At 36.6% G+C, this 19,879-nt stretch overlaps 2 protein-coding genes and 1 long non-coding RNA gene across 4 annotated transcripts; all 3 read right to left on the bottom strand.

Moving 5' to 3' along the window:
- Nucleotides 1-9,360: 9,360 nt before the first annotated feature.
- On the bottom strand, nucleotides 9,361-10,752 carry LOC113361618. The gene is made up of 2 exons (XR_003365231.1): nucleotides 10,466-10,752; nucleotides 9,361-9,753 (listed from the first exon to the last, which is right to left on the bottom strand). It is a non-coding gene; the product is annotated as an uncharacterized LOC113361618 (long non-coding RNA).
- A 641-nt stretch (nucleotides 10,753-11,393) lies between these two features.
- On the bottom strand, nucleotides 11,394-15,489 carry LOC113357339 (cation/calcium exchanger 5-like). Of its 2 annotated transcripts, XR_003363579.1 has the most exons (4): nucleotides 14,926-15,488; nucleotides 14,335-14,816; nucleotides 12,187-13,196; nucleotides 11,394-11,765 (listed from the first exon to the last, which is right to left on the bottom strand). XR_003363579.1 is itself a non-coding variant. In XM_026600715.1 (3 exons), the coding sequence occupies exons 1-3, from the start codon at nucleotides 15,419-15,421 to the stop codon at nucleotides 12,432-12,434; spliced, it is 1,743 nt and encodes a 580-aa protein (XP_026456500.1). In that variant the 5' UTR covers nucleotides 15,422-15,489; the 3' UTR covers nucleotides 11,843-12,431. The 2 variants fall into 2 exon arrangements, 1 of the variants encoding a protein (XP_026456500.1); XM_026600715.1 differs by lacking the exon at nucleotides 11,394-11,765 and having other exon boundaries at nucleotides 11,843-13,196; nucleotides 14,926-15,489.
- Nucleotides 15,490-16,199: 710 nt separating this feature from the next.
- On the bottom strand, nucleotides 16,200-19,509 carry LOC113357338 (signal peptidase complex subunit 3B-like). The gene is made up of 6 exons (XM_026600714.1): nucleotides 19,227-19,509; nucleotides 19,076-19,123; nucleotides 18,071-18,133; nucleotides 17,699-17,752; nucleotides 16,761-16,847; nucleotides 16,200-16,584 (listed from the first exon to the last, which is right to left on the bottom strand). Exons 1-6 carry the CDS (start codon nucleotides 19,350-19,352, stop codon nucleotides 16,459-16,461), a joined length of 504 nt encoding a protein of 167 aa, XP_026456499.1. The 5' UTR covers nucleotides 19,353-19,509; the 3' UTR covers nucleotides 16,200-16,458.
- Nucleotides 19,510-19,879: the final 370 nt, after the last annotated feature.

Raw genomic sequence — 19,879 nt, 5'->3', positions numbered from 1 at the left:
GGCTAGATCTGAGCAATGATTATTTGTTTATGAGTAAGAATCATTTAATTTGTGTTTTTGGTTTTTATTTTTGTTATTTTTGGTGTCGGTGGACACATTTCTTCGTTGTTTAGGCAATCTTTTCTTCGTCTTTTGGACGATTTTCTCTTTACTTTAATAACGATTCTTTCAAATCTCCATGATGTTCCTTGGCTTGCTATTCTCGATTCATCAAGAACATCAACGATTCTACTCGGCATCGCTTTGGATTTATCTTTAACAAGAGGGATTTAGCGCACCCGGATTCATTTGGATTAACAAGATTTTGGGCAAAATATTTCATTTGGAGCATCTCTTATTGAAGAAGATAATCATTTTAAATGGCTGGAGTTGATTACGGTTCACACCATCATTCATCACTACTACATCTACAAATATTGGATGTCTTTGAGGTTCATGGTTCTTTCTCTTTGCTATGTAATTGCAATTCGTGTCGTCATTTGTATTTTGGTTTTGATTATTTTGTATTTTGGTGTTTTTGATAATCTTGTGAGAAATCATGTAATCATTATTTTGGTTTGAGTGAATTGAAATGTTTTTTTCTTCAAAAAAAAAAAAAAAAATCCACTTTCTGTAGGTTTTTTGTTCACTATATTCATTTTCCTCCTTATGCTCTGCTTATGGATTCCCTGACGTGCGTTGAATTACATTTTCTCGCTTCCTCCTGGTTCCTCTTGATTTTCATGGGTTCAGATGGAGTTAGACATTTGATTTGTTAGGTAGTGTTGATGGTATTGTATGCATTCCATGGATCTAGTTTCTTCCAATGTTATCATCGAAGGTGAGTCGGTGTTTATCACGCTTAAGCGAAGGTGGATGACCATCAGTCCTGCTGCTACTTTTATAATTATATTAGTATTATATTTCCCATTAGCACAGTCTTCGTTCCATTTTACCCGTCATCTTTTTGTAGGTATCGTAGAATAACAGGTCCACTGTGCTTCCTGCATCGACAAGTATCATGTGGATTTCCCAACCTTCGACTACTAGGGTTATGATCAGCAGATCGTGATGGTCGAAACCACTGATTAGTCCCTTATTCGAATTGAACCGGCTTTTTCATCCATTCCTTTGTTTTATTTGTCATGTCGCAATCATCTCGATCGTCGATTTTTTCATGCCTGTTTTATGCCAAGTTGATTATCATATTGATTCTTGCTCCGCACATAGTATGATGTTCACTACGCCGAACGTTGTTGTAGCTAAGTTTTCCTTCCTCGTCTCCGTTTCGGCTTGTCATTGTTTTCCCTTGTTCACCATGTACTTATCCATTATGGGTCTTTGTTGTTTATTCTTAGTTGGATCATATATGGTAAATGCCTACACTAGTTAGTTTCGTACCTCATGTATCAGTGGATGTCGCTTCCGCTTCTGGAATTCTTGCAATTTTCGGTTATGTGTCTCTCGAAACCGGAAACGCCACAACATGTTGTTTTTCCAAATCTTTCAGGATAGAGGCGATCGGAGAATTGATATTTGTGTATACTTTGTCCTCGAATTGTTTATTGCATTGCCCGTCGTATTCTATTAGTGATTTTCTTTTTTCCCCCTTGTACATCTGTCGCCTATCATGGTCTGTTGGATTCACTGTCCGCTGGTCGCCTCCCTGTTATGGATGTTGTGGCTTTAGGATTGTCCGCTCGTCTTGACAAATCTTCCAAAGTGATGAACCTTGTCTCTTAGTTGTCTTATTTCCTCGATGTCATGCTTTATTATAGTCAGGTATAATTCTGAGTCAGTGTTTTAACCCGTTGATGAAGAAATGTATAGTTGTTTGGTCATATACTATTTTGACTTCCACTAGATGGTCTTTCTAACGTTCCTCGAAGATCCGTAATGTCCCATCTTATATGTATTTTAGAAGAAACAGAGTCCCAACCAGAGTCTGATAGTTTTTATTATGCATGAACTGTGTCAGGAACTTGAGGATGATATCTTCGAAGTTGTGTAATAATCCCTTCTGCAGCTGATCGTACCATAATCAGACTCCTCCTGTTAACGTCGCCTGGAAACATATCCATAAAATCACGTGGTTCCGCTCCCACTGCAAAAGTGCTTGTTTGTAGTCTCAGAAGCGAGCCAATAGGTTTGAGCTTCTATTGAATAGATTAAATGGTAGTATGACTAAATCCGAAGGGACTTGCCCTTCAAGAAGTTTCTCACTTAGTGGCGATGCTTTTGCGTTGTTGAAGAATGTTTAGATTTTTGTCTTTTTCGTTTAATGTTGACTTTTTCGTTTAATGTTGACGTCACAAGTGTTACAGAATTACTCGGTCAAACTCGTAAGCGTTGCTATCTCAAGCTTGTTGTCAAATTTAATTGATCAAAACTATATCTTGATTTCTAGTCTACTTATAACTATATCTCGGATTAGGATAGAAGTGTGTAGTTGAGCATTAGACTTCACGGCGTTCACCATTTGAAGAAGAAGATCTACTGAAGACTTTGGAGGAACTTCGGCGACAAAAGGTATATGGAGACTAACACTTATCTATCACTCAGATTTCTATACAATTTTATCTACTAATGAGACTAAGTCGTATAGCTATATAGACTTTATGTTGTACACATTGAAATTTCGAGTCGAGTTTATCTCGTTAATATAATTCACGAAATATGAGTTTAAAGCTTAGAATGCTTCATCATCTACTTGACAACTTTAGTTATGAACAATTCATTTGTTGGAAACTAAATATTAAGTCAAGAAGATCATGTGAAAATTACCTTGTACATCTTACATGATCTGTGTAAGACAATCATTTGATGTTAACTCGGGATGTTTCGTATTGATCAAAAAATCGTTTGAAAATTACTTGAAGTGGTATGTGTAAGATTACCATTGTCGTTCTTCTAAGGATGTTTCAAATCGATTATCGAGAGTTGTAGAACTACTACCAAAGTCTGGATACAACACAGTATGCGTACCCAGTATGCGAAATATGAAGTACTAGTTGGGTATGGAACTCTTGTTTGCGAACAGTGTTTGCGGACGAGTTTATCTGTATGGGTCCGGAACTGTGGTTTGCGAACGAAAAAACTAGGTAAGGTCCGGAATGGTAGTTCGCGAACTCAGAGGTTATTTTCTAAATCGGCAGTTATGACAACTTGTTCACATACTACGTATGCAAACTAAATTGTCTATACTCATGAACTCAGGTTCGTTTGCGAACTAAAGTCCTTGGATTTTCAGTGCCTTTAAGGTATGCGAGCTTGTTTTGCAAACCGTGGCATTATGTTCATGAATTGGTTCTTGTATACATACTTTGTACACATACAAACCAAGCCGAATATGTTTCAAATGCTTCACAAATATTTCTGCGAGATATTGAGCATTTGAACAACTCGTTAAAACACATTTAGATACATTTGATCATCTATCAAATTGGTTGCTTATCAGATTGACTCTAGAAGTGTTAGATGAAAATAGCTAAGCTAAAAGTGTTCATATGGCTAACTCCGGTTAACTATTATTGAGCCAATTTGTTATACACGTTTAGGTACGGTTCATCCATATATGAACATAAGTATATTTCATTTTTGTGTCTCAAGCTAAACCATCTAACGGTAAGATTGATTGCTTATATTCTAAGCAAACTTAGCTTGAATCTCGGGTCGAGTTTTCATCTAACGGTGAATATTGATTACTTTGTTTATAATCTATCTTGGCTTTGATTGTAAGCAACCCTGATTTGAAAGATTATATAAGGAGAAGCTCTAGCAGCTGGGAAACCTAATCCCGACACTTCCGTGTGTCCTAGTTACAAACTAGAGTCGGTTCTCTCTTAACCTAGGTTTCCAGTTCTTTTGAAAACTATTACTAGGTTTAACGACTTAAAGACTTCGCTTGGGATTCGTGAATCCATGTCCAACTATTTTCTCTGTAGTTGCATATCTTGATCTTACTATTCTATCATATTGAGTTTAATCTCTAAGATATAAAAAGTAATCACAACAGTTCTTCGTCTCAGACTCTTGTGATTCCGCAATAACTTCTTCTGTTAATAAGTTAGGTTATTGTGAGGTGACTAATATTCTAGGCTGCTCTTCGGGAGACATGACCGGATTATTAGTTGTGTTTCATGTTCACCTTGATCTTTATCTAAAGAAGGAAACAAAAAAGGAATAGACTTATTTGTGGAAGACAGACTTTTTTATAAGTCTTCGACTTTGGGTCGTAGCAACTTCTAGGTTGTAAAGGATGTCAGCTAGGGGAATCAAGTGCGCTGGGTCTTGTGAGATTCAAGAGGCGTAAAGAACACGACTGTACCTTAACCGGTGTGATACTTGGTTAGGAACCAACTACATTCTAGCACGAAGTTAACTTGTAGTAGGCTAGATTCTGTAGCGGCTTAATACAGTGTGGTGTTCAAGTCTGGACTAGGTCCCGAGGTTTTTCCACATTTTCGGTTTCCTTGTTAACAAATTTTTGGTATCTGTGTTATTTCTTTTCCGCATTATATTTTTTTTATATAATTGAAATATCACAGGTTGCGCGCTGATCAATCACAGTTAATAAATCCGACCTTGTTTGTCGGATAGACTTGATTGATACTTGGATAATGGTCTTTGGTACCATCCAAGTTATTCTCACACCAATCAGGTTCACAGACTCATATTTGTTTGATTACTGATTGTGTTGAGAAAGGATAAAACTCTTTGACATCTTTCCTTGGTCGAGTTTCATTAAGTCATTAATCTCGGAATTATATTGGAGTTTAGTCCATACAGATTGCCGAACGAAATAATTGGGTGTGGTTGTTGTACCCCGCGTTTTCAGCAAGTATATTTTTCAGCTCTTTAATCATCTTTGGTGTGACCCTTCTCGTAGCATCTCCAAACACTTCTCCAGATCTTTGTTGCCTCCGTAATACTCCTATGTATTTTGAGAGTCTGCTTGCGAGGATCCTCTACAGGTTTCTCCTTATGATTCGTCATTCTTCATTTATTTCATCTGTAATTCTCTTTCTTCAGTTTACTCGATCTTTAATATCTTTCCGCATTATTGCTATGTTCAACGAAGATAATAAAATGTGCCCGATCATATGTAATACCACCTCCGTTTAAAAAAAAAGTTCAATTTAGCCTAAAAATAGAAAATATCTCTTTTTTTAAGACAGAGAGAGTATAACAATTTTTTGGATAACGATATTTTTCAAATTCAGTAACTTATTTAGTTTTGGTTAGTATGATCACCCATGCCACCCTATCATATCCGTATCAGTGAGGCCGTTCACGATTCCGATATTCAATATGGCGAATCATGCATCTTACTATATATACTTTTTGAAAATTTAAAAATTAAATACGGAGAAAATGGGAATAAAATGCATATATTTATTTTATTAATACTACCTGTCCCCTAATATATCTGAAGTAACGGAGCCTCTTATTTATTCAGGGATACTTACGGCTAGGATTCAAGAGTAACCTAGCCGTAAAATTTTATTTACGACTAGGTCTTTATCAATTTCTAGCCATAAGCGAAAATTTTCAGAGTCACTTGCGTTTCGCAGTTCACTTTTTTCGGCCCAATGAAAATTTTGAATATAACTTACAACTGGGATATGGGACGGACACAGATGGAGCTAATGTAGCTCAAGGATGGCCCCCGCCTCCCCCATTTTTTATTAACTCATTTGAAATTAATTAAAAATCCAATTATTGAAAAGAAGATTTTCTTAATAAGCCTTCCTGAATATCTTTTTATTGATTAGCCCCCTTATAAAAGGTTTCTGGCTCCGTTTCTAGCAGAAGTTTATTCATTTCCTAACCTTAGATGTATAAATATCTAACCTATAGATGGGAGTTCACCAGTTTTCATCTGTAACTTGTTGTTTACAGTTGGGAATTCATCAATTTCCAGCCGTCGGTAGTTACTGAAAATGAAACGTGAAATTGAATTTCGAACAATCTAACCAATTTAAACAATCAAAAGCAAGAAAAAATAGTGAGTTTTTCGCCCTTTCAATTATTACCCAATAAAAGTTATTTCGATTCAAGAACGAATCCTTGTCTGGAAAAGAATCCTATTATTGGGGCTTAAAAAGGCTTGGATTTTTGGGGGCTATATGGGGTCATGAAATAGTGATAGTGAACACCCCCTATCTAAATATTTACATAATGACTAATATGACTCATATGATTTGAGATAATAAACTTGATTAACATCACTAATCATGATTAGCTAATTATCTGAGATAATAAACTTGATTAACATCACTAATCATGATTAGCTAATTAATTAACACTAATTCATTTCTTTAAGTTAGGTGTTGAAGATGAAAATCAAAAAAAAAAAAAATCAGAGGGAAGTGAAGAAGAAGAAGAAGAAGAAATAGGGGAAAAAAATGAATATGAGTGATTCAAGCAAAACTTTTGATGTAGGTGAACCCTCATCTTCAAAATACGATAACATATTAATACCCATCAACAACGATCAGTTCTTTGCTGATTTTTCAGAAAATCATGAAATTTTTCTCAAACTCAAAATAACCCTTATGAACCTTACTATGATTTCGAAGGACCAACCCAAGAAGAAGAAGAAATCGAAGAAACAAATGCTCAAGATTACCAGGTATACCTATATTTTAACTCTTATTTCAGTTTTTAAGATCAGAGTTGCAAGAAGTTCCGATTTTTTCCTTCCGAAAACCCTAGGTTTCCAGCCGCCAGGTCCAATCACGGCTGGGAACCCATGAACTCCTGGCCGTTATCCTGTGTTTACGGCTCACAATTAATGAACTCCCAGCCGTTATCAAAATATTATGGATGGAACGATGAATACTCCTGGTCGTAACTAAAAAATTACGACCTGGTTTTTTCTACGTGCATGGGAAGCATTTAATGTTGTCGGGGGCGGTTAGGTTTCCTGGATGAAAATATTAAATGTTATTTAATGATATCGGCGCCGGTTGTGTTACCCAGCTGTAACTTGTTTTACAGCTCATTTTCCAGGACGTAAGCTGACTCATCCAGTTACAGGCCAATTTACGGCCCGAAATTCATGGACGTAAATAATTTTCGGTTCGGAATATAATTTTTCGACCCAGCCGTATACGTTTTGATGGCTGGAATATCCCTGGTAGACCCATCCATGTAGGTTATTACGGCTGAATATTTACTTTTCGACCCAGTCGTTTCTGTGTTTTTAAAAAATATTTTTTGAAATATGTCATTCTATTATAGATTGTACCGTATATTCCGGTGGAAGACCAATAGGTGGTTATGGAAGAGCAAGAGGTGGTTATGGAAGATCAACCCCCACCTGTGCAAGTTTCCGAGGACACAAGTGCTCACTATCAAATAACTATGAGTGGAAACATAAGGAAGATGCAAAGAAGTGGGCTAGATCACAAGGGTTGAAAAATATATGCATCATAGTCCAGAATAAACAAGTTACAGTCACCATCTTTCAAATGGTTTGCGAGTGTAGTGGAAAGTATGAGAGCCGTTGGAAAAAAGGGTAATGAGTATAAACGAAAAACCACAAGGAAGAAGGGACGTTATAATACGAAGAAATGTGGATGCCATTTTAAGCTTCAATTTAAATATAACGATAATAAGAAAGTGTGGTTTATGGTGAAAGTCGTCTAGGGTTATCATAATCATCCTATTCCGTATAGTTTGATCAACCATCCTTATTCGGCAAGGCTCAACCCCTTAGAAAAGGAGTTAGTACACGTGTTGAGTAAAAGGCGCACAAGACCTATTGATATTCTTAGTGGCGTGAAGGTGTTAAATCCCCAAAACTCATCCTCATTGGCAACTATCTATAACGAAAGAGAAAATTTTAGAAAATAGACATGGCAAGAGAGAGTGTTTAATTATGCAACAATTATTGTTTTTGTTTGAGGAGGCAAAGTACTTTACCGCCTATGAAACAGATGAAAAAAAGGAAGTGGAATATCTTTTCATCACAAATCCGGAATGTGTACAATTGGTAAGATGCTTTCATCAAATTCTCCTTATGGATTGCACATATAAAACTAACAAATACAACATGCCAATATTGAACTTTGTTGGGAAAACATCTACTAAGTCGACATTTACCGTTGCATTTTGTTTCTTGAAAGACGAGATGAAGAAAAGTTATATGTGGGCATTGCAAAAGGTGAAGTTATTGTATCAAGAAGGTTATACTCCAAAGGTGTTGATTACGTCTAAGGAGGGGAATGACATGGAGGCGGTGCTAAATGAGGAGTTCAAAGCATTTGATCAGCGTTTAATGGGAAACACTACATTAACAAGTGAATATTGGATAAGAATGCCAATATGTAGCTATCTACTCGCCAACTCATTCTGTTGCGTTATTCATTCCATCTCCTATGCACATAGTGTTACATACGCACCAACAAGACGTATTTTTACCGAAGAAGAATCACCAAAGATAGTCATCATGGGGTTTGTGAACACGAACCATTATATCGGCCTCCAATTGAAAGATGAATTCCCATTACCTCCATTAAGGAAGGGAGACGGTGGTGACAGCGAAATACTATTGGGTTGGCGTCATAGGTTCGAGGAAAGATTTCAATTGTGGGATGTATTACAGATTTCGAGGGATGGCCCTTGTCTACTAATGACTTCTGATGAGGATGACTATGAGTAAATGTGGTGTGAACCTATGCATTTTGAAGGTTAGTGATAATATGATAACAATGTTTTTTGTAGGGTGATGATTAAAATGATAATATGATAATAATGTGGTGTGAACCTATGTATTTTGAATCACTCATTATAAATGAACAATCTAATTTTACTCTTATTATGTGTTTACAGTGATAATATGATAAAAATGTGGATATTTAGAGGTGCTTACGGCCAGGTTATACGCTGACATGACCTAGCCGTAATGACCCAAGTGAGCTTTTCGCAGAATTACGGTTGAAACACCAAGCAGTGAACAAGTTTACGGCTAGGAATCCTAGCCGTATTTCTGGGTACTGCCAGAATAACGGCTGAAACACCAAACCGTGAACAAATTTACGGCTAGGAATCCTACCCGTATTTCTGGGCACTGACAGAATTACGGCTGGTAATTCTAGTCGTACATCCAATTTACGGCTGGTAATCCTGGCCTTAACTCTCTCTGGAATGTCAGTATCAGATTTTACTCTGTTACGGCTGAAACACCTAACCGTTAATCCCATTTCGGCTACAAATCTTAGACGTAACTCTCCCTGGATTGTCAGTATCAAATTTTACTCCGTTACGGCTGAAACACCTAACTGTTAATCCCATTTCGGCAATAAATGTTAGTCGTAACTCTCCCTGGATTGTCAGTATCAAATTTCACTTCGTTATACTTAAACAAGAATCTGATAAATTAATAATCAAAACACCAGTATCCAATTATTCAAGGTAAATTGATATCCCATTACTTAAAACAAACGAAATCACCCAAATCCATAACCTAAAACATGCTAAAAGTAAGTCTGCATAATGAAAAGCTGGAATGACTTAAACAAGTACATAAAAAAATCATCCACTACGACCAAAAATCTTAGGAACATCCTTAGAAGATGATGAAGAACTGTGGGGAGTTTGGGAACCACTCATCCAATCATCCTCGTCGTTAGTATAGAGATCATTCTTCGCTGGATTATGTAACTCCTGAATCCTGAGAAGCAGTGTTTTTTGTTGGTCGCAATCCAAATATAAAACCTCCTCAATGTTACGGATCAGTCCCCTGACAATCCACTTAGCTCGCTTGACCTATTTCCACATCATTCAATTAATAGTGGTACATAATTTGACAAACGTATACAAAAAAAAGAATCATATACTTATCCCCGTAGCAATATCACACATTGGTAGTTCCTGGGGTTCTTTCTCCTTTTCAGGGTTCTTAAAAATGATGAAAAACATATCAGAAGATAGGACCAATTCACACTGAGTGATACAATTACGGTTAGGAAACAACAGACGACCCATCCATTTTACAAACTATCGGTTGGGAAAAGTGAGACTTTGTAACCGTAAACATAGTCTCGGCTAAGAAACATGCAGACGACCCATCTGTTTGACATAATTGCGTCCGGGAAGTGTGACACCACCTAAACGTAAACATAATATCGGCTGGAAAATATAAATAACGGTTAGGACAATTTAATTACGGTGAGGAAACTCCCAGCCGAAACACTCATCACCCAATTTTACTCTGCAAACACAAGACGACTTACGGCTGGGAAAGTCCCATTCGTAAAGGTATTTCACGGTTGGGATCTCAAATTTTCCTAGCAACATGAGACATTAACTGCTGGGAGTTCTTGATATCCCAACTGTTAGGTATACATTACGGTCAGGGCGATATGATATCCCAGTCGTAAACGCTTCAGAAAACCATTTTTGAAAACCCTAAAACCATCAATCGAACCTATTTTTTCAATCTAATGGTAAAATAACTGGTGGGTTGTTCGATTCTTACCTAGTAGGAGTCATTTGTGGAGGATTCGCAGGTGTTTGAACAGATTGGTTTACCACATCTCCATTAAAAGGAACATCAATAACTTGCCCAGCTTCAAAATCAGGGTTTAATCGGCCGGATCTTGTCACTCTTGATCTTGCTGCCATCTTGAGAATCAACTTTAGAATCGAATCATGTTGAGCTGCTTCAGAAATCAATGGAGAAGAGGGGAGATATTGTTAGGTTTTGGAGAGTGTTTTTGAGAGGTTTTGGAGAGTGTTTTTGAGAAGAAGAAGAGAGAAAATGAAAGGATTTTGATTTTTGGGGCTTGAATTAGGAATAGGTTTTTATTATATAAGATTTGATTTTAAAATTAATTTATTAGAAAAGAATAAATCTGACTTTTCAATCACTTAAGATTTCCCCTATCCATATTTTAGTTACTCAGTGCACATCAAGTCCCAAAATTTTTATTGGGGTCAAGCCCCAATAATAGGATTCAAACAAAAAATATTGAGGGAGAGGGAAAATAGAGACAGACTTTATTAGTGGATCATTTCGATTCCTAGGGTCCACTATATTATCCACACTTGATCATATCCACATTCATAGAATCTGGATAAACCGAGATTGAATCACAGATAATATGACACAGGACGGGTTAGGTGATGACTTTATTAATCGCGTGGGTCCACGTTTATAGCGGCATTAGGAGAATCTATCAACCTTAGAGAAGGGCCTCGATCGAACTAGCAATAAACGGGTTACGAGTGGCCTGCTGCAATCTAATTCTAACTATTTTTCTCAATGGGACAGTTCAACCACATTAGACGACTTGGCTCTGGCGGGTCGATTAGTAAAAACCGATGATCATAATTTTTAATGTTAGTTGGTCGACTGAATTTGTTCCACGACAATGTGATTGGGTTGCGGATAGTCTAGTTATATGTGCAAGGGTAAATAATTTAGTATACATGTGTATGGTCGGGTGGTCTACAGACTCTAAACACCCACCTCAGTTCAATCGGAATTACAAGCTGATTTTGGTATGTGATAGTTTGTTTGTCTATAAAAAAATTCTTGTCAAAACATAAATGGAATAATTTATAAGCAATAATAATATGCCAATAGCAGAAAAGTGATGAAGAACTGTGTCGCAGATTTGAAAGCAAGGCAGAAGGAGAAGCAGTCGAAAGGTTCATAGGCATTGTCGGATGGGATCCTTGAACTGATCATCGGCAAGAATGGTTTCTCCTGTTGCCAAGCCAAGTCTGGCTGCGCACATTTCTGGACTTTGCAAGGATGACAAGAAACCCGAAATCTGTTGCAGAGAAAACTGAGGCTGAGACCACAAAAGCCTATAGGTATCCTTTCACAGTTAACTCCAAACTCTTGAAATAAAGATATACACAAAATTACCCATACTCGGAGAGAAAGGCCCAGATCTAGAAAAAAAGTATGGGAATGCGAAAAAGACTAGTTTACAAATGAGATGGCCAAAACAACATTTATTTCTAACTGAAATCATGACCTTTCTGAAATCATTACCCATACTAAAGCATGACCTTTTTTTATCATTGGAGTAATCAGTACACTCAATACTACATGTGAACTTCCAGACAAAAATTGACTAGCATCAATTAAGAACAGCTTTCTAAGCAGTCCTAATTGGTAAAAGAATTTACCCCAATTGACCCAGAAAAGAAAGAAATATAAAGGCCAAATACAATTACATCTCTTACCTCAGCTACCGCATATGTTGATCTCTTTCATATCCCCCGAACACAGAGAACTGATCGTACCCCAAATGGATGCAGGTGAACAGACCCAAATTGGTTCACTTAAGAATCCTCCACACTTTCTCTAACCATTTCTACACTTACACTAATAACTGAAGGGTACTGCTATGATGAACCAGTGAGTCACTGAATGGGGTGGAGAACGAACAAATAAAAACAGTTCGTATTAACCCTTCCGCCAGAAATGTTTACTTTGAAAATGTAGCAATGACCAAACTTACTATAGTGAAAACAATATAGAGACTAACAAGGCAGAATCCCCAAAACCTCGGAACTCGGAATCTCGACCATGTTATAACCAATAACGAACCCATTAAGCTCAACAACAAGAACACAAACGCAATGACGATACTCAAGTGGAACTGAATCTTATATGCCAACGGATAAACATCAACTGTTTGAATCACCAACCCTGTTCCCAGTCCAACAAGCATATTAAACATGGGTCCTGCAAAGCAACCTGCCATTGCCATTGCAGGATTTCCCGCCTTTGCTACGGCCACATCAGCAACAAGGTCCCCAACTGAGTTACCCCATGCAAGTACTGTAAGCCCAAGAAGTGCTGGAGGTAATTCTAGAATGGTTCCAAATGCTGCCAGACAATCTAGGAGTTCTCCTGCTATTGTGGATATCCAAAATACACTCATCATAAATGCGATGACTACCGCTGGTATCTGCTCAGATTCTGGAGGCTCCGTCTCAAAGATGTAATGAAGCAGGGCAAGTATGGAGCATATGAAGAGGATGACTGACCAGAGAGGCAACCGGGTATGTGGAAGGAGGAAAATGATACCGTGGTCAAATGGGATGAATGAATTGCAGGAGTATAAAAGAGCGAGCGGACACAGTGCGATATTAGCTGAGATGTAAAATCTACTCCACTCAGAAGGGTTTGTTTGTGGGATCGTGAGGTTCAAGAGAGTTGAGACTGGAAACTCCCAAATTTTTGATATCTGCACAAGAAACAGCCTTAGGGTTATCTTTATAGGAACTATTAGATAGACGAGTTACGGGGATCAAAAAGTAGGAAAGAAGGAATGTGCAGGTTATAGGACTACATTCAGTAATATAGCAAGAAGCAAAATTAGATAGCTTTTAGGTATTTATAACATATGTATATTAGACAATAATATGTATGTGAACGTGATACCGCACTACATTCTATCATGTGAAGCTTTAGTGCATGAGATGCATTCCTAAAACTGAGAACTTGAGATAAGGTTACCATATATTTAAGTTGCTGGTGTTAGCTGATATGATGCGATGTGTCGTAGCTCGTAACCAAATATTTTAGTTGCAATGTGTGGTGGTGGTGGTCACAGAGATAAGGAAGAACAAACTACAGGTAGTTGGTTCAAAGATCTCAACTTAAGCATCATCATGTTGTCCTTATATTGGCATTCCCTTCGATAGAGTTATACGTGTGTGGACAAAAATCCACTTCAAAACAGGCAAAGGGTATCAAAACTTAGTTCGAAACAAGCCAGATTATCAAATTCAAGTGTTAAAGGCAGAGGCAGAACAGATCCATAAATATAGGCCTGCTGAGTAGAGCTTATTTCTGTTAAACTCATGCTTGAGTACCAATTGTAATCTCACCTTAAGAAAGCAAGCAAATGTTAATTTTCCCATCATTAACATTGTAACTTCATTAGCCTAAAGCTTCGGATACTAATGCACCAGGGGTCGAACATATTCTCACCTTACATACAGTACAATCTAAAGTTTCTAAATTAGCAAGATTCATTAATGTTGTTTTGGCTATTAAAGTGTCCAACTAGAATCAAAATCTTGCTACATGTACATGACAATGAAAACCGAACCACAAGAACTAGCAAGAGAATAGTAACTTTAAGCTACTTATAGCCAATAAATAAGCTAAATACTTGACCAGTTCAGTTCAAAGATCATTTAATGCATATTTCAAATAACCAAATTGGGGATAAATGGTTGAATATTAGTGAAGATGTGCTCCTAAATAGAAATATAGAGCATCCACATATATGCTAAAAAACTACCAAATAGAGTATAATAATTTGATGCATTATTATGGAATATGTCATAAAATGCAGTTAAGATCAATGAACATACCTTTTCAAGAACTCCACAAAACCCCGTCTTCTTTTCCTCCTCGACATAAAGAACTTGTTCATCACCCTTCTCATAATCCACAACTTTATTAAAACCCTTCAAATCTTCATTCAACAATTTACTCATTTCTAAACTATCTCCACCACCATCTTTCCCTACTTTTTCATCGACTTTAACAACATCCATATAAAACACAAACCCAACAAAGAAAACATAAAACCCCACAAACCCAATAGCTTGCCAAAGATATATCTCAGCACTCAAATATACATAAAACAAAGTAAACGCCGCAATCAAATAGAAGAAAACATCTCTAACAAATGAAGATGCATCCACATTAAAAGGCGCAGCATATATAGTAACAAAACCAACAACAAATGCAGAAACAAAAGTCCCAGCAGATAGAATAGCACCAAGACCAGTTCTTGCATGACCACCTCGAACTGCAGCTACTGATGCAAATACATCTGGTGCCCCATTACCTAAACACATACAAACAACAAAAAATGTCAGAAAAATGGCCCAAAAGATATTCATTTACAAGAATAGGACCTCCAAAAGGGATTTTGCAACATACACACCCCTTATTACCTAAAGCGAGGAGTGTAACAGCACCCATACTGGGTGAAAGATCAAGGTACTTTGTCAGTTTAGTAACAACGATAGAGAATCTATCTTGAGCAGTTTTAACTAAGAAATAGAATTGCAGAAGAAGAATACATGAAAGAATAGGGATTGTAAAGAATGGGTTTTCTCTAAAGATACAGAAATGTAGTGATGAGTAATTAAAAAGACCATTTGAATCGCCATTACAATGAATTAATGAGAAAGAACAACGTTCTTGTATTGGGATTTCAAGAATTGATGAACATGATGAGATTGAAGAAGATGAATTCAAAAGGGACCTGTGTGGAATTAATGATGTTTCCAAGGGTTTTCTGAGGTTTTCATCATGATGGGGCGGAGAGATTAGGAAGAAGAGGAGTGTGAAGAGGAGTATTAGTGAAATTACAGAGGTTTTGACGAAAGTGATTTCCATGCCATGAGACAGAGTCAGAGAGATGCTGTCTCGGTTTCTAGTTTCCATGATCTCTCATTTGTTCAGTTCTTGACGAATGGGGAAAGTTTGTCGGTGTCATCATGGATCAAATTAAACCCGATTAGTACAACCACACCCGGATACTTATGTAACTTCAGGCCCAAACATTTTTATACGATATGCGAAGTTGTGAACTTACGAAGTCTTATACTACCTGAATTTTGACCCCAAATGCCATCTAAAATTTACCGCAAAATGTAGTTTGCATTTGCATTTTTACCAAATTCCCAATGTCTGTTTACAGTTTGCATTTGCATTTTACCAAATTCCCAATGCCTGTGCATTTTACCAAATTCCCAATGCCTGTGTTTACGCCACAAGAAATGGATGCTCGGATACTAAATGGAACAACCTATTATGTGCGGCTAAGCCCTTGCAAGTTGCTATGTTTGCAGTTAGCTCATGCAAGTATTAGATTTCATTTCAGTAAATCTTAATGTTGTTTGTTTTGCTTTTTCTATTAACATGTTGCTGCCTACTTGATTTTTTGGCGTCCACTGGTCTATGGGTTCAATGCCTTATAGCATCAACTTTGCTTTCGTATCCAACAAAAACAAGATATTATTTTGTTTTTGGGGAAATTCGGCAGCTATAAGAGAGACCAACTTTTGCCAACTAGAAAGAGCTTTGAAAAACCAATGATACAACAGAACTCTTAAGGTGATACAGGATACACAGGTTGAGATTTGCCTAATTAACCTATACCTTTTCAGATCAAGGCTGCATGAAAAGAGCAGGATTTAGGTTATATCACCAAATCCGCCAGTTGTTAGCAACTATCCATCAATATAACCAGCTGTTTCGCCGTATATATAATAGAGTAATAGAGCAATTATAATGACATTAAAAATGATGGGGGAAATGAAAATCTCTGCAAAGGAAAAACTTTCTTCAGTTCTTCTGTATCTAAAAATGTATGCCTCTGTTTGTAACTGTTTTTGGTCCTAACTAAACGATTTGTATCCTTCATAAATAAGAACACAAAGAAAAAAATATTACTAGACCTAAAACATCGAAACCATCCCTTATCTGTATTCTTGAGGTAGGCGGTATCCGGTCATGACTATTTTGTCTTCAAACATCTTACCGGTCTTGGGCATAACATGCCAGTGTAGTGTCAAATTGAAGTCTTTCCCACGGAGATTGCTTCCCTACAGAAATAAACATACTATATTGTGAATATGAAATATAGGTTTTGCGATTTATCTAAGGTTGAGAGTTAAGATCCACGGTTTTAAGCAAAATAGCCGTTCATTCTCATGCAAATAGTACGGATACGATAAGGGAAAATGAAGTAGAGGACTGGCTCCACATAACAGAGAGTTACCTGGTCAGTGAAACGGTATTTGTTTGTCGTGTGCATCCAAAACTTTGCATGCTCTTTAGATGGTATAATCCCATCCCAAAGAGATACCTGTGTAATGACAGACATTAAGATCAAAATGGCATCTACTCAAATCTCTGCAAAATTCTAATCAGGGACTAGAAACTGAAATTCACATGGCTAACAAAAACTTATTAAATCCAATTTCGAGTTGTTAATTCAACATAATTTAGAATTGAAAACCCATCTAGCCTGTTGATGACTTATTGAGCTGAACTGACAAGTTTAATAGTAAACCCATATTCCTTCAACTAGATTCAGCAGAACATATGACATTGTTAATACTAAGATTCATGTAAATCCATTAGAAACAGTTGCTGCATCTGTGTCATAATCATTATTAGACCGCAGGAAGAGAGGGGGTACCACAGAAGAAAAACAGATTAAACATATACACTGACACTGCTCTAACTAAAAAAATTGAACAAAGAGAAAGAAACAAAGAAAGAAAAAGAGAAGAGAAAAGAAGGCAGTATAAATTATAAAGACGATATGGATACACGAATCAGGATTCCACTTTTTTCAACTATATTGTGTCTCTTGTGCCTTTCAATAATTTTTTTACGTCATGTTTATCGTCTAGAAGTCCTAGTGTTCTTTTCAACTTTTTAGTTTGCAATTGTTTGTTGTTTCACGATAGGAACCTCAATTAGTGGCAAAAACAAAATGCAACAACCAACATAAGGAGAATCTGAATTTTGAAATAACTTCTGTTGTCATTCAGGATTCAGCTCTCTATACCAAATTTAACTTATTCAGGATTCAGCTCTCTATACCACATTTAACTTATTCAAGACCTAACAAAGCAATTTATAATTTGAAACACTAACTAAGTAAAACAGCTTTGGCAATATATAAAGAGGGATATTCGAATATTTTACCTGATTGAGATTATTCTTAGGAGTTTCATACTCAGCTGCTAGAAAAACAAAAACCTGTAAAGTTGGAGTTATGTGAGTGAGAGGAGATGCAACTTATTCTAATTAACCTTAGCTTGAATATCTAGCATGCCAATATTGTTAAATCATTAGATTCAAATCCAATCAACTGGGTGACACAAATTTCATTTAATAGATTACTGGAAATATATATTGACCGAAGTCTACTTCTCTAACTTTATCTGCCTACACATATACAACTATTTTGCACCATGTATTACCCGACCATGGAACCATGATAGATACAAAAATTCCACATATCCCCTCTGAAGAAAGTATGTCAGATACATAAGGACCAAAGTAAAATAGCCTTGCCTGTTTCGTGTTCCATGTAAACATGGACTGCAAATTTGCAGATACATTCAAAGTCAAGCTGACCTGCACCAAACAGAAGTAAAAGTGTCTTTATTTATGCTTCATTCTAATGCCATTAGCACATATCAACATGACCTGATGGGTGAAAGATAAAATAAAAGCTGAATACAAATAGACCTAACAAGTAACTACTATAGCTGTTATTTGCTTTTGTTTGTTGATACAGCATAACTATGCTGTTGTTAATGAACCCAATTCTTACAAATTAGTATAATTAAGAGGATCCCAACCCATTCCTCAACCAAAACATAGAAAGTTAACGAACAAATAATCCTCACCCGATAAGCCCTACACTATTGCATCCCACCAATACGAAAACCACCAAATCAAGACGTATTCCTAACATATATCATCTAGCTGCCGGTCATGAAAGGGACCTCTAAAGATATTTTATCCAATCCAAACTTTTAAATTTCCAACTCAAAAACACCAAACGTATGGATGGATTTCTTCAGACTCAATGAAAACTAAATCATAGTTCAATGGGTAATTCAAAGTTCTCCCTTACTTTGTTCTTTCTTAACCCTCTCCTCAGAGAAAACACAATTATTAGTTCCACAACATATTATTTCACATGATGTGATCTTTAAAACAAGATCCATACCGAACCCTCCACCATTTATCAACCAAAATTTCACTACTACTATTACCACCAACTGATCAAAACCCTAAATTGACCATCTATGTAAAAATACCACTCAAAGCAGGGATTTTTAGAGATCCATTTACAAAACTCATGTATAATCCACACAAAAAAGACAAACAAATAAGACACCATGCTGAAAAATAGATCAAACCCACAACATTACCCAAATTACAAACTCCCAATTCACCTTTATCCACAAACATATAACCCAAAGTAAGAGTTTTTAACGATCCATTCACAAAACCCATACAGAATTCCCGATTAATTGGAGAAACAATCAAGAAAACTGAATCAATTACCTCATCGTTTCCATTAGGTTGTTTCTGAAACCAATTAATATTCAACACCTACAAGAACAACAAAGATCAAACTGTGTACAAAAATCTTTGGGTTTCAAAATTCAAGAACAGATCTAAAAGGAGAAAAAGAGAGAGATAGAAATGATCATACTTGGACTTCAGATGTGGGTGTTGGATTATTGAAATTATCAGAGAGAGAACCCATAGTACACATAATAGCTAATATTGTTACTGAAAACGTTAGTAATGCATTCGCTCTGTACCCAAAAGAATGCATCTTTGATTAGTCTTAAGGGTTTCTCTTTCTACGACCACCCAATTTAGAAGAATGAAAAGAAGAAATGGAGAAGTCAGTAGATTTTAGTCTTCTTTTCCCAACACCGAAAATCTTCTCTAGAGAGAGAGAGAGGGAGAAGAAAATGGAAACCAATGTTACGTTTTTATTTTCTCTTAATCAAGGCTTTCTCAGGGCTCCCATGCGCTAGGGCCAATGGGACTCATCTTACCGGTTTTTTTTTCCTTCTCTTTTTAATAAAGGGATAGATTACTGCAGGGAAAGCTAATCTGCAAATTCAGGCTCATTTGGAACAATCTCAGATTTACATAATTCTAAAGCCTTGACAGTGTCATAGGCTATTGCGGGAATTAAAAACATTGGTGTTTCAGAAAAATTTAAAACGATAGAAGCTTGTGTTTTTCTTTTCTTGGCCAAAAAATCTGCTACTTTGTTTCCCTTTCTGTTGACAAGCTGAAACCCTCCAAAAGAAACCAGTTGTGTTGCTTGTTTTTTCACTTCGTCTAAAA

This window comes from Papaver somniferum, chromosome 3, assembly GCF_003573695.1.
Source record: "Papaver somniferum cultivar HN1 chromosome 3, ASM357369v1, whole genome shotgun sequence".
In the NCBI taxonomy this organism is placed as follows: Eukaryota; Viridiplantae; Streptophyta; class Magnoliopsida; order Ranunculales; family Papaveraceae; genus Papaver; species Papaver somniferum.
This window is presented reverse-complemented; position numbering and strand designations above follow the sequence as displayed.